The 15698-nt window shown below is 47.1% G+C and overlaps 1 protein-coding gene across 1 annotated transcript in view; it reads right to left on the reverse strand.

The window, feature by feature from the left end:
* Nucleotides 1-8928: 8928 nt before the first annotated feature.
* The window catches only part of mrps28 (mitochondrial ribosomal protein S28), a 151760-nt gene continuing 144990 nt past the window's right edge, over nucleotides 8929-15698 (reverse strand). The window contains exon 3 of the mRNA XM_038809677.1: nucleotides 8929-9175. Within this exon, the coding sequence (XP_038665605.1) occupies nucleotides 9022-9175 (154 nt within the window). The 3' untranslated portion in view covers nucleotides 8929-9021. The remainder of the gene's footprint in view (nucleotides 9176-15698) is intronic.

The raw sequence follows: 15698 nt of genomic DNA on the forward strand, positions 1-15698 counted from the left end.
TGGGTAACTTATTCGGACCGGCATTATTATTTTGATTCCCCGGAGGAGGCGTGGGCCTTCGTGCGGACGGAGAAACTGGACTCGAACTAGGGGCTGGGGGTTGCGGGGTCGGTTGTAATATTTTATTGCTGGTTTCTGCTGTTGCTGTGTTCTCTTTTTCTGTACTTTTGTCATTTTGATATGGTTATTTATTGGGGTGTTGTTCTGTTTTTTGTTGTGGGGCATTGTTTGAGTTTTATATCTTGCAGGGAGGGTTGGGGGGGTTTGTTGTATTCTATATCGGGTTGGGGGTATGGAGTGGGGCTGCTTTTTGGGAACTGCGTCAGAAGGGTGTGGTGGGGCAGTGCGAAAGCGCGTGTTTTCCTCTGGTTTCCCGCGCTGCGGGGCTGGGGGGTGGAGACGGTGACGGGGGCGCGGGGCCTTAACTGGTTCTTCCCCGCGCTGGAGCGGTGCCTGGAGGAGGGATAGGATGGGGGATGATCCCACTTTGGGAGGGGTCGGATTTTTGGCGGGAGTTTCCGGGGTCAGCAGAAGTTAGCTGACCCACGGAAGTACAATGGAGGACGGTTCACAGCTAGGAGGGTTCCTAGCCTGGGGGGGGGGGGGGGGGGGGGGGGGGGAAAGGGAATACCGGGTTGCTGCTGGTAGGATCAAGAAGGAGCTGGTGGGGGCTGGGGGGACAGAGGTGAGGTGTTGTCGCTGTGGCGACTGGGTCGGGCGGGCAGTCGACAGGCTATGGCTAGTCGACGGGGGAGGGGAGCGGGACGCCCTCTGACCCGGTTGGTCACCTGGAATGCGAGAGGATTGAATGGGCCGGTAAAGCGGTCGAGGGTACTTGCTCATCTGTGGGGGCTAAAGGCATATGTGGCAATGCTTCAGGAGACCCACCTGAAGGTGGCGGACCAGGTCCGTCTGAGGAAGGGGTGGGTGGGGCAGGTTTTCCACTCTGGGTTGGATGTGAAGAACCAGGGAGTGGCGATTCTGGTGGGGAAAAATGTGTTGTTTGAGGCATCGGAGGTGGTGGCGGATAAGGGGGGTAGGGTTGTTATGGTTAGGGGAAGGCTACAAGGAGAGAAGGTGGTACATGCTAGTGTGTATGCCCCAAATTGGGACGATGCGGGCTTCATGAGGCGTATGCTGGGACGGGTCCCGGATCTAGATGCGGGAGGTCTGATTATGGGGGGGACTTCAATACGGTGTTGGATCCTTCACTGGATCGGTCCAGCTCCAGGACGGGTAGGAGGCCGGCGGCGGCCAAGGTACTGAGAGGGTTTATGGACCAGATGGGTGGGGTGGATCCATGGAGGTTTGTGAGGCCGAGGGCACGGGAGTACTCTTTCTTCTCCCACGTACATAGGGTCTATTCTCGGATAGACTTCTTCGTGGTGAGTAGGGGACTGATTCCGAGAGTGGAGGAGGCCGAATATTTGGCCATTGCAATCTCCGACCACGCTCCGCATTGGATAGAGTTGGAGATGGGGGAGGTGCGGGACCAGCGCCCGTTGTGGCGGTTAGATGTGGGGTTGTTGGCGGAGGAGGAGGTGTGTAGGAGGGTCCGGGCAAGTATTGAGGGGTACCTCGAGGTGAATGATACGGGGGAGGTCCAGGTGGGGATGGTCTGGAAAGCCCTGATGGCAGTGATTCGTGGGGAGCTGATATCCATCCGGACACACAGGGAGAGGAGCGAGAGGGATAGACTGGTGGGAAAGATGCTGGAGGTAGACAGGAGGTACGCAGAGGCACCAGAGGAGGGACTGTTGGGGGAGAGGCGCAGCCTACAGGCTAAATTTGATTTGCTGACCACTAGAAAGGCAGAGGCACAGTGGAGGAAGGCACAAGGGGCAGTGTACGAACATGGTGAAAAGGCGAGTAGGATGCTGGCTCATCAGCTCCGCAAGCGGGATGCGGCTAAGGAAATTGCTGGAGTGAGAGACAAGAATGGGAATGTGGCGCGGAAGGGGTAGAGGTGAATGAGGTCTTCAAGGACTTTTACGGGGAACTGTACCGGTCGGAGCCAACGGTGGAGAGGAGGGGAATGGAGAGGTTCCTCGACAGGCTTTCTTTCCCGAAGGTGCAGGAGGAGCAGGTGGAGGGTTTGTGGGCGCCGATTGAGCTGGAGGAGCTAGTTAAGGGGATCGGACAGATGCAGTCAGGGAAGGCGCCGGGGCCGGATGGGTTCCCGGTGGAATTTTATAAAAGTTTGTGGACCTAGTGGGCCCCTTGCTGGTGCGGACACTTAATGAAGCGTGGGAAGGGGGGACTTTGCCCCCGACGATGTCGCGGGCGCTGATTTCGTTAATCTTAAAGAGGGACAAGGACCCCCAGCAGTGTGGTTCATACAGGCCCATATCTCTCCTCAATGTGGATGCTAAGGTGCTGGCAAAAATCCTGGCCAACAGGATAGAGGACTGTGTGCCAGGGATTGTACACGAGGACCAGACAGGGTTTGTGAAGGGAAGGCAGCTGAACACGAATGTGCGGAGATTATTGAATGTCATCATGATGCCGGCGATTGAGGGGGAGGCTGAGCTAGTGGTGGCGCTGGATGCAGAGAAGACCTTCAATAGAATGGAGTGGGGGTACTTATGGGAGGTGTTGGGGAGGTTTGGATTTGGTGAAGGGTTTATTAGATGGGTGAGGCTGCTATATGAGGCCCCGATGGCGTGTGTGGCCACAAATGGGAGGAGGTCGGAGTACTTCCGGCTTTACCGAGGGACCAGGCAGGGTTGCCCCGTCCCCCTTGTTGTTTGCACTGGCAATCGAGCCGCTGGCGATGGCGTTGAGGGAGGTGGAGAGGTTTGGTGCGATGTGGGGAGGAACATAGGGTGTCGTTGTATGCCGATGACCTGTTACTGTATGTGGCGGACCTGGTGGGAGGGATGCCAGGGGTGATGGAGCTGCTAGCTGAGTTTGGGACCTTTTCAGGCTATAAACTAAATTTAGGCAAGAGTGAGGTGTTTGTGGTGCACCCTGGAGACCAGGAGGAAGGAATTGATAGGCTCCCGCTTAGGCGGGCAGGGGAGAGCTTTAGGTACCTGGGGGTGCAGGTGGCCAGGGACTGGGGGACTCTTCACAAGCATAATTTCACCAGGCTTGTGGATCAGATGAAGGAGGAGTTCAAGAGGTGGGACATGCTGCCACTGTCGTTGGCAGGGAGGGTGCAGTCCGTCAAAATGACGGTGCTTCCGAGGTTCTTGTTCCTCTTTCAGTGCCTGCCCATCTTCATCCCCAGGGCCTTCTTTAGGAGAGTGACTAGCAGTATTTTGAGCTTTGTGTGGGCACATGGGACTCCGAGAGTGAAGAGGGTTTTCCTGGAGTGAGGGAGGGATAGAGGCGGGCTGGTGCTGCCCAATCTTTTGGGGTACTATTGGGCGGCCAATGTGTCAATGGTGCGTAAATAGGTGATGGAGGTGGGGGGGGGGGGGGGGGGGGGGGGCGGCGTGGAAAAGAATGGAGATAGCGTCATGTGGAGGTACAAGCCTATGTGTCTTGGCAACGGTGCCGTAGAGGTATACCACGAGCCCGGTGGTGGCGGCGACCCTAAGAATCTAGGGACAGTGGAGACGGCATAGGGGGGGAACAGGGGGCTCGATGGAGGCGCCATTGGGTGGAAATCATCAGTTCATCCCGGGGAACAATGATGGGGGATTTAGGGGGTGGCAAAGGGTGGGCATCAGTAAATTGAGGGACCTGTTTATTGGCGGGAGGTTTGCGGGCCTGGGGGAACTGGAAGATAAATTTGGGCTTCCCCAAGGGAACATGTTCAGATACTTGCAGGTAAAGGCGTTTGCTAGGCGACAGGTAGAGGGATTCCCTTTGCTGCCCTCGCAGGGGACGATGGACAGAGTGCTTTCGGGGGTGTGGGTCGGAGAGGGGAAGGTGTCTGACAACTATAAGGTAATGCAGGAGGTGGAGGAGTCGTCAGTGGAGGAGCTGAAGGCTAAATGGGAGGAGGAACTCGGGGAGCAGATAGAGGACGGGACTTGGGCGGATGCCATGGAGAGAGTCAACTCTTCCTCTTCATGTGCGAGGCTTAGTCTCATCCAATTTAAGGTGCTGCACCGGCCCCACATGTCCGGGACTAGGATGAGTAGGTTCTTTGGGGGTGAGGACAGGTGCACCAGGTGTTCGGGGAGTCCAGCGAATCATGCCCATATGTTCTGGGCATGCCCGGCACTGGAAGAATTCTGGAAGGGGGTGGCGGGGACGGTGTCGAGGGTGGTTGGATCCAGGGTCAAACCAGGGTGGGGACTCGCTATTTTTGGAGTTGCGGTGGAGCCGGGAGTGCAGGAGGCGAAAGAGGCCAGTGTCTTGGCCTTTGCGTCCCTAGTAGCCCGGCGGAGGATCTTGCTGCAATGGAAGGATGCGAGGCCCCCAAGTGTGGAGACCTGGATCAGTGACATGGCGGGATTTATAAAATTGGAGAGGGTCAAATTTTCCCTGAGAGGATCGATACAAGGGTTCTATAAACGGTGGCAGCCTTTTCTGGACTTCCTGGCTCAAAGATAGGTATCTTGGTCAATAGCAGCAGCAACCCGGGGGGGGGGGGGGGGGGGGAGAGGGGGTGGGGGAGAGAGGGAGGGTAAGGGGGGGGGGGGGGGGGGTTCCTTATTATAGTTTCTATTTTTTTGCTCTACGGTTATGTAACTTAACATTGTGTTAATTTAAGTTGTTGTTAATATGTTGTGTTGTTCATTGAGGAGGGGCGAAAGTTTATGATTGCTATCATTGTTATTGTTGGTATTTTATTATGGTTCGATGTTGTTGTATAAATTAAAAAAATTTCAATAAAATTTATTTTTAAAAAAAATTTGCCTTTGATAATTAAATATTTACTTAATTTTATTTGCTATTGTAATGAACATACATAGCTTATTAAAGTTTTTATAACCAGAATATTAAGTGTTTTCTAATACTATTAGGCCTGCTATTAGTATTTTGATTTCATTACAAGTTTACAAGATCTTTTTCAGAAACAAGACATCTGTTATCTTCAATTTAATAACATGATAGGATCTCACTACATAAATCTTTAATCCAATGGATATGTCTTTTGTAAAACAATATTGGTTTGGCCTGAAACTACTTTCATCAGAAATTTGGCCCTAAAGATCATTTGAATTTGATATCCTTAAGCTAGACTGAAAAGGATAGAAAAGAAGAAAAAATCCAGCAGTTTCCACCTCAATTGATTCAATATTTCTTTGCATCTTACATTAATCATGCAACAGATTTTTGTCTATCAAGATTTTCATTCTGCAATTAATTCATAGAATGAAAGCCAGAATCATAAAAACATGAAGTGCTGGTGAAAACCATAAACATCTTGCAGTGCCTCCTGCGTATCTGATCACAGATGCGCCCATGTCATAATCCCATTTAAAACAGCATCACAGACAGGGTTTTTGAATGATGTGGTTTCCTGCCCTGCCACCCGATCACAACAGCCCCACTGCTATTTAACACACCGAACGTTCACTGGTTGGAGACAGGACCTCCATCCGCCCCTTAGGCAAAAAGTCTCGCCTAAGGGAGCTGTCAGCCAGTCTGATTGGCCAGTGGTTCTGTAGTCCCATCAATGCCAGGCAGCAGTGGCCTGGACTGAGATTACAAGCAGCCTCCAGATTCTAAGGTCCAGAGTTTAGAATCAGGGTGGGGGGGGGGGGGGGGGGGGGGAAGGCAAATTACGTGAGGCTTAGAGGTGTGGGGAAATACTGTAGGGGTCCTGATGGAGAGGCCTGTGGAGGGGGTGGGGGATGAAGGTGGTCTCCTCTTCTCACCTGAGGCCCGAATAGGCTAACCTATCCCTGAATTCCTCCTGCCAGCATCAAAATTGAGGCCGGGTGTGAATTGATCCTTAAGTGGGTCTCAATTGGGGCGAGAATTGGCAAGCTTCCCTAGGCCATAACCAATGTAAAATTGTTGACAGGTCAGGGACTGGCAGGAAGGCCACCAGGAAATTTGACTAGAATGTACAATTCTGCTTTATGTAATGTAAAGCAAGCAATGCAAGTTATAGGAACAGAAATGTAACCAGAATAAGCTACTAATGCATTGACTGATAGGGGCCAATATCAGAAAGTAACACATATCAGTTTCAGATGCATTGCCCACCCAATAAGTTGCTTGTGATATTATTCCAGCAAACCTGAAATAGAATTGCTGCATAAATGCAACTCAATCATCAATTCTTTTTGTGACGATTAAGTTGATCAAGGGCCTAACTTATTATAAATGGAAACACAATATTTGCATAAATGTATAAACATTTTAGATTTTCTTCCTACCCGCTAAACTAGGGCATTGACCTGAAATATTAACTGTTTCCCTCTCCACGGATGCTGCCAGACATGCTGGGTATTTCCAGAATTTTGTCTTTATTGTAGTAAAATAGTATCTTACTCAAAAGAAAGAAGGATGAATCTTAGTATTATATTCAACAAAATTCTTTGTTAATCTCAGTGCAATAGTAAAACATTTCGGAGATGTGGTTGTGCTGGAAAATGCACATGTATGGACACTAGTTGAGGGTATGAGTGGTTGCTGCTGTGATGTTGACTAGCCTCATGACACTAATTTACAGGTTCTTATAAGAGCAGCAACTTTGAAAACCTTACCTCTGCAGAGAACAGCATATTTCGAGAGAGTGAAAATTGGGAATTTTGTTAATAGTTTGGTTGCACGGCACTCGAGTATGACTGAAAAAAGAAACGTGCTGTCCAAACTTTTCATCTTGCACGCATCAGGATAATTCCCCAAATACCAATAGTAAAGGGAACAGCAATTTATATGACATGAGAAAAGAGCGCTGATTGGTTGGTGTTATAACCTGCACAAGACCAATGTGGATGGGCTGATCAGCCTCCCAGTGAGCCTCGTGGAATACGAGCTGCCCCAATCAGAGTCGGGGCCTTATCAATAGAGTAATGGACTCGTAACATAAAAGCTGCTCTCGATGGGAGCAGAGCTAGAGTAGCCTCACCTGGCAACTGAATGTTGGGTGTATATAGTTGCTTTAAACAATAAACAGTTTTCCTTCATATTCAAGATCTGGACTCCGCTGTAACCATTACATTGATGACGAGGGTAAACGTGAAGCTACAGTCGGCGCTGCTATCTATTGAATGAACTGCCATCTCCTCTCATCCCACTAAATTACGGTTTGCACCATTTCCAATATGCCGCTCTTTGGTAGACTTGATGTGTTCGGTGCAAGCATGGAAGATTGGATGCAATACGTGGAGCATATGTGCTATTTCTTTAAGGCCAACGCTATAGTGGGAGATGAGCAGCAACAGTACGAGTGGTACCCACCACTAACACGATAGTGCAATCCATCCAAAATGACATTCTGCCTATCATACAAATGAGTAATATGGTAGATGAATTTCAATGCTGGTGTGATTCTAGATACATTGTCCAAACATCCCAATGACTGACAGATAGTACCAAATAGTACATCCCGTCGGATGTTCTCAACAGGCAAAGTATAGACCATATCCAACTCTTGGCTGCAAAACTCAAAACATAGTCTCCTCCCCCTGGAGTAAATTGCTCCTGGTCTGCACTGGCGCTAGGAGTGGCGCCCAGGAGCAACTCACTCTCCCTAGCCATGCTAATTAATGCATGGCAGTAACTTTCGGGATTTTGTTCGGGATGCTGCTATCTGGCCATCATTTTTAGTGGGTGGCCGATACCAAGGTCTGGCGGTTTCCCTTTGTTGACAAGTAGGGTCATCATCCCCTACTCTCCCCTATCTAACATCTAACTATCACCACATCAAAAGCAGTTGAGTTCTTTGTGCTGAGAAAAAGAGGAAATGAAAGCATTTAACTCCTAGATGTTTATAAACATTGTGATGAGGTTCACAGCAGGGTACATGAGATGAATTTACTGTGAAGGAAGATGAAAATAAACATTCCACACACCTCGCTGTCTGGAAGCTATTACCCTGTCAATTGCAGCCTACTAAAAGCTATTTCTCTTTGTAAATTTACAGATGACTCGCTGATCATAGGCCTTGTAATGTGTTTTAGCTTTCTATGAAGTAACAGCTGTTGCTTTCGACACTTCTGTCTAAGGCAGCAGGTGTAAGGGACAGGTAAGTGAAAAAGCAATGATATTTCAGTTTCTGCCTGAACTGTTTAGCTATCAGGCGGGGGGAGGGGGTCTCTGATTTGCATTGTGGGGGGAGAGACCTCTGATGGACTTTGGGGAACCTATGTTACATACTTACCCCCTTGACGCATAATGGGGTCCACCGTGTCAGGGCCACGCTTAAAATTATTTGCACAAATCCAGGCCCACATGATCTTGGCCGCGAGGGCCGGAGCATCACTGAAATGTGGAGAATCGGACTTTCAGCCCATTAATTTGGTATAAATGGTACAATCTCTCTGATGGGAGACTGGACTATTGGAAGGGCAGTGATCCCATTTTTTGCCCAACACGTGGTTTTTCGCTGCATCGGGAACTCCGCTACCAACGGAGGAGAATCCACCCCATAGTGCTCAGCATTTGATGTGTTTTCACAACTGTACAACACTTGCTAAAACTATTCGAACTGTGCTAAAAATTACACTGGCTACCAATTTAAGATAATCAGTCAGGCTCACTGAGTGGCTCACTGTGTATTCAAACAAAAGCGCGGCAGTTAGCTGGCCGCTGGTGTACTTTCCAGGGCAATGCCTTGACCAGAGTCGACTTACCAACCAATCAGCAATCTGTTCTTATGCAATCTAAATTGATCCCATTACACTTGGTATTTTTGTGAACTGTCCTGATGAGCGCAAGATGAAAAGCTTTGACAGCAGGTCTCTTTTTAAAGCAAAAACATTATTATTTTGGTGCTTTGGTTTTTTGTTCATAAGCTGTATCAATGAAAATGTGTGCGTGCAGATTTTGAATTGACAAACACACAAAAAAATGCACCGTATAATTTTTTTATTTTTTTAAATAGTTAAGAGAGAAATACATATTATTTGTGGACACAAAATCACACCAGGCCATTACTTATAACTTTCACTCTCTTTGCTTTGAATCCTTGCTGTCCAGCAACCCCAAGAGTGCAGCTTCTGCCTCCAGCAGTGTTGTGTCTGTCTTGGCCCCAAGAAAGCGCGATGTCAGCTCTAGATCAACAAGTTTCAAACGCACCTTAATTTCCTTCTGATACTTCCTAGACAAAGAAAAATACAATTTGTATGATATTTTAAACAAACTTCATGGAGCTGCTACAGCTTATAAATGAAACGCAAACAAGAGGATACTAGGCCTGTGTGTAATTCCTAATAATTGGTCTATTTTTTGAGTGGAACATATATTTAACTAAAGTTAGCAATAATCTTTACCTTGATACCAGAATCTAATTTTTTACCTTTTCTTAAAATTAACATACTCATTTTTATCCTCGGAACAATTCATAAGCAATCACAATAGATGCTGTGATATTAAATTTACAGCATCCATAACACAGATTAGAAAGTAACCAACATGAATACCTTGGATATAATTCAGATAGCATCAAAATGTATTCTGGATTTTATGCACAATAAGAAATGAACACACCAACTTTGTATGTTTATTCACAATAGTGATAAATGTGTTTCAGACACACTCACTCACACTATTGTATAGAGTTTTTTGAAATGGTCATGAAAAGATTTAATAGCCTGTAATACACTATGGTAATCTGGTGAAACTGTTGGCATTCAGTGCCATTACGCTGTTGAAACTGATATGCAAAGAACAATGCAGAAGTTTTTCAGTGATTCTAGCTCCTTCATGGGCCTTCCCACTCGGACCCCAACTCGATGCTTCAAAATGCTGTTGCCCTTCAATGGGAGCTGTGAAAGTGGGAGAGGCAAGGAGAGTTGGGGGGGCAGAGTTTTTGATACTGCACATTTTTTCAAAACTTACCTTTCCTGTTGGTTTTATGGAGCAAGCATATGCATTTAGGCCAGGCCCACCATTAAAAAACACCAGGATTAAAAGGGGCTTTGCTGCTGTTACCATTCAGGTGGAGCTCTGCGGCTGCAATTGCTGCCACAGAGCTTGCAACCCTAGTTTGGGAAGTCCTGTAGAGGTTCCCACAGACTGCAATCTCCATTACAATCATAAGTTAGCTACAACTTATAATTCTACACTGCTAGTTTCACCGTAAAAACCTTGAAAATGTTACATCTTCTTGAATGAGGTGTAACTGGGTTTTACCAGTGCTCTAATTTCGTTATTACTGCTAAACAAGGGCAGCACGGTGGCACAGTGGTTAGCATTGCTGCCTGCGGCACTGAGGACCCGGGTTCGAATCCCGGCCCTGGGTCACTGTCCGTGTGGTGTTTGCACATTCTCCCCGTGTCTGCGTGGGTTTCGCCCCCACAACCCAAAGATGTGCAGGGTAGGTGGATTGACCATGCTAAATTGCCCCTTAATTGGAAAAAATAATTCGGTACTCTAAATTTATTTAAAAAAAAAAAAAAAATTACTTCTAAAAAACATTACCAGCTCTGAAAAGCAAATTTTATATTTGCGGAAAATTAAATTTTGAAATAATGAAAAAAAATCTACAAAGTTTAAAACAAACAATTCAAAACATTTTATGGTTATTTTAGCTTCAAGCTTAATATCATCGTACATCACTGCCTGAAAACTTAAATTAAGCGTGAAGGATTGTAGGTGCTTTTAACTTTCTGGTTTACTGGCTAACTTTCTGGTATAAATACTTCAATTTGATTGGTTGTCTACCTGCTTGCTGACATCACTGCTGCTGTGTACCAAGATGTCTGTTAAGTTGGTGCCAGATTTAAACTACCATTGGGAAATGGGAAATGGAAATTCCTGTCACAGAGTGCTCTTCTCTGGCCACTGACCACAAATCGTGGTTGGCATGTCCACTGGCTAAAGGACTGAGGTACCCTACTTACATATTCTTCAAAATACTGTCTTACAAGTACAACAGGAAATAAAGCTTATCATGAGATTTGGTTTCATCACTTACGGATGCTACTTAGTTTTTTTGTTAGGTTTTCAATCCTTTGACTATGATCTTTGGTGCACAGGACAGTCTCAGAATAAAGCTGGAGGCTCTTGCAGTTGACAACATTACTCCATTTGTGTCTGGTGTGCTACCCACTAATATGAAATCATTTAACCACCAAAGTGACCACTGCAGCTTTCACCAAGTGTAGTGTCTGTGTGCATAATTGCTGGGTAGGTGTTCCAGTGTAAGTTTGAGCAGGTTCTTGCAGAGGAGCACAAAAGTTCACCAGAAGTATAAATAGATCTAAGATAATTTGGTACATAGTCACGAGTTTTGTTTTAAGGATATCAGTGACATCAAAATTGCATTGGACGTTACACTTTGCATGGACATCATATTTTTTAAAGATAGCCTTTAGCAAACTTGTTTCCAGCAGACACTGCTGCTGTAATATGCCACTACATTTAGCTTCCATGGCAGTAGGCTTCATGGGGGGGGGGGGGGGGGAGGGGGGGGGGGGAGAAAGGAGGAGGAACATGGGGGGGAGAGGGGGAGGAACACCGTGGGGGGGGGTGGGAGAAGGAGGAGGAACACGGGGGGGGGGGGGGAGAGAAGGAGGAGGAACATGGGGGGGAGGAGGAGGAACATGGGGGGGAGAAGGAGGAGGAACATGGGGGGGGGAAGAAGGAGGAGGAACATGGGGGGGGGAAGAAGGAGGAGAAACACAGGGGGGGGGGGGAGAGAAAGAGGAGGAACACCTGGGGGGGGGGGGGGGGGGGAGAACGGGACACCAGGGGGAGGGAAGGAGGAACACGGGGTGGGGGGAGGGGAGGGAGTCAGGGAGAAAATCAGCTAGATTCCTATTCATGAATACAGATTCTTCAGGAAAGTGTATCTTTGGATGTAAAGTGCACACAAGCGGGTCTTCATTCTGATACCCCTTCACAGTCACTGAGTCGGCCAGTAAATATTGCCTTAGCATGCAGCGTCCTTTGCGTAAGGCAGGTATGCCTCTGGAAACTTTACACAACTTTATGAACTCAAGGAACTTTAGCGAAATGGCCAGTTAATTGCCAGATAGCACATTTGCTGTCCAATTAGGGATGGCGGACACAGTGAGTCGTCGATTTAAAGGATGAACCTAAAGGACATTCATTTTGGGCGAGCAGTAAGTTAAGAATGGAGGAGAGAGCAGAGCAGCAGGCCACCAGCAGACAGGCCCCCAGGCAAGGGCAGCCCTGTGATTTTCAGTCATCTCCTTTGAGGTTCTTCTGGAGGCAGTGACTGAACAGTTGAGTGCACTATTCCCAGAAAGCAGAAAGAGGGGACCAGCCAGCCAATGAAGCAGGCATTGCTGCAGGTTGCACATGAAGTAAGCAGCCGCAGCATTGTCAACAGGTTGTGGATATAATGCTGCAAGCCTTTCAATGGTAGACTGAAGACCCACAGCGTCACAGCTAAATGACAAGACTCCAGTTCTGTACTGACCAATTTACCCACAAGCTGAACTGCCTGATGGGTGCCAGGTCATTAAAAAGGTGTGTGCCCAGAGCACTGTAAAGCTAGTGGGAAATATCACTTTACCATCAATTGCAGATTTGGCATCACTAAAGGTACTGAAATCACATGTCTGAGCCATTGAAAATGGTGAATGAGGGCAACATGATCTTACCTCTCTTGATCTCAACTCTGAGGAGAAACAAGCTCACAACTCCGGAGAAAGGGCTTCATCAGGTGGTGGGGTGCACCACTTTGCAATTCTAATGTCAATGGAGGATGAGGCCTTTGACGTTGCCAGGGTGGCAGCCCATCAGAAAGTCAGTGATGGTGAGACAGAGTCTGTCCAAGAGAAGCAATGATCCACATAATCTCTCCTGTGGCATGAACAGCTACAGCATCTGCAATTGCCTAAACATGAAGGAGTTGTGGCAGCTGCCAGGATACCATGCACTGACCTGGAGGATACACTTCTGTTGGTTGCATACATGTTGAGAGAGTGGAAATCCTCCTGATTAATGAATGTCCCTGGCTGATCTGCTGGTACCTTGATCACCACATGGGTGTAGCTGATAACCCTCCGCACGTGAGGAGTTGACAGGCCTCTGTGCCTGTGTAATTGCTATCAGACATCACCTCCTATTATGGGCTGTTGACTGAGAGATGTCTGAGAGGTCATCTGCTGCCCCTTGAAAAGCAGGTTCAGTGCCATGGTCACCTTCTGGCAGGTGTGCCGATGCAAGTGGCAACAATGGAGGAGGTCCCCCATCAGGGCACATGACTCTGACATCATCTACCTTGACACTTGTATGCCTTACTAATCCCCGTTGGGTCACTCCCCCTTCAATAGCTCGAGTATACAACCTCTTCACCTTCAATAGCCACTGTGTCATTGCATGAGCAGCCCCCCCCCCCCCCCCCCCAACCTCACCCCGACCCCCAAGCTCTCTTCCTTTTATGCAATATTAGATAGGCCCTTTTACATGAATGACTGTGCTGCAATGCTGCTTTCACTCAAGGACATGGTCGCGATGCTTCATGGTTTTTGAGCTGACAAAACAAAAACACTTTCTGCTTTTTAACCAACTCGGAGGTGGCTCATTTGCATAATGATTTGATGAACTGATGTGTTTTGCTCGACTGCTAGTGTACAGGTCCTGATGTACCTTCTGAAATCGCTAGGAGCTGGGACCCATTTGGGCAGCTGGCATGGTGCTCAGGGATCCAATTTTGGGTTTCCCCCACTTCCGGTCCTGCCTCTGCAGCCAAACAACAGTGCAGTCCTTTGGTTCAAATCAACCAATATTGTTTCATGTGGTCTGTTCTGACAACAATATTGTGTTAACCTGATTATTGACCTTTTTAATTTAGCCAAGCAGGCAGAATTTGAAAATGCAAACATCTTTTCCATAGATATAGGGCGCGATCTTCCCAAAAAGGGAACAAAGTCACCTAGCGCAGGGGTGGGCAAACTTTTCCGTGCAAGGGCCACATTCAAAAATTCACAATTCACAAAGGGCCGCATAGTATATTAAGTAAAATAATTACTTCACCCGGTTATGATTCTGGGCGCCTCATATAGAACATAGAACAGTACAGCACAGAACAGGCCCTTCGGCCCTCGACGTTGTGCCGAGCAATGATCACCCTACTCAAGTCAATGTATCCACCCTATACCAGTAAGTAACCCAACAGCCCGCCTCCATTAACCTTAAAAAAAATTAAAAAAAAAAAAAAAAATTTAAAAAAAAAAAATTTTTTTTTTTTTTAATGACTTGGCGGGCCGCAGAAATACCTTTGGCGGGCCGCATGCGGCCCGCGGGCCGTAGTTTGCCCACCCCTGACCTAGCGAGTGTGTTTAGCCGCTATCATGTTGAATAAGGAGCCTAAATGGGGATCGCGTGCCAAGGCCACACATAGCCTCATTTTTTACAACGGGGAGCTCTGCTCGCCGGAAATTTGTGTTGCAGCGAGAGATCGGGACGTCATTTTTAAATGGCAATCCAATCTCCGAGGCCCACAAAAACAATCTCGACCTCCCCGCAGCCAGAATGCAACATGTGAGGGTCCCCTGGCCCCTCTCCCCGCCCCCGCCCCCCCCACCCGCATCCTCTAACACCCAGCTGGCTGTGCCACCTGAGCACCTTGGCAGTACCAAGATGGCACCCAGGTGGTACTGCTAGGATACCAGGCTAGTTCTGCCAGGGTACCTAGGTGGCACCAGCAGTGCCAGGGCACCACCCTGTCCAAAGGGCATGCTGCTAGGGCCTTCTGATCTTCTTCAAGACACCCACAAGTGCCGTTCCCTTTGGTCCCGTTTGTCAGGACCAGTACCAAATGCCGCTCACCCGAGGTGAAGGGATTGAGTCCCAAAACCTGAGAAATGCAAGATTGTTCTGATGGAGAAATTAAGTTGCCCAAATGGCCACCTCATCTGTAAATATCCAATGAGGTGCAGCTGGGAGGTCTCAGATCTAAGTACACAACAACATCATCTGTTTCGGAAGACTCAGCCACAGAGGTTTACAGCACTGAAAACTGAGTTAATCACATTTGTGTCTATTCTTATCCCTCATTATTGTACATGAAAGAAATAAGCAGAAACTCACTTCAAACTGTCAGACTATAACTTTTTTGTAACTTTTATGTTCAAGTTATAAACAAGGTATATTTGAAGTTAAATTGTGTTTTGCATAAAACAGTATTTCAAGTTGGCTTTTTGAAAGTGTTTACAAAATGGATGGTGAATTTGAGTCGGCTTTCAACTAAACTTTTAAATAAAGTTATTAACTCCAATTTGTATTACAAAAAAAAATCAAGCTGAAAGATGAAGAGACAGTGTCCCATTACATTTAAACAATGCTTACAAAAGATTCATTAATCCAGCTACTAATTAATTCCTGCTGAAACTATATACGGTTATTTTTGATACACAGATTGCTGATTGAATTTTACTGTTCAAAAACAAAAAGTAATTTTATTCAAATAGCTGTTTATTTACTATTCCACTGAGGCAGACACAGTGGATTCTGTATATTTATGCAGATATTTATCTAAAGAAAACAGTATTTTTCTAATAATCAATCATAAAGCAAGATTTCAATTCTTATACAACAGCACGACACTCAAGTGCTGTCAAACCCAGATACCTGCTCTTCCATAATGGTATCGGACCTTTGTCATTCCCATTGACAATTCCTGGGAACCAAACCCATATTTGACCACA

This window comes from Scyliorhinus canicula, chromosome 10 (assembly GCF_902713615.1).
Source record: "Scyliorhinus canicula chromosome 10, sScyCan1.1, whole genome shotgun sequence".
In the NCBI taxonomy this organism is placed as follows: domain Eukaryota; kingdom Metazoa; phylum Chordata; class Chondrichthyes; order Carcharhiniformes; family Scyliorhinidae; genus Scyliorhinus; species Scyliorhinus canicula.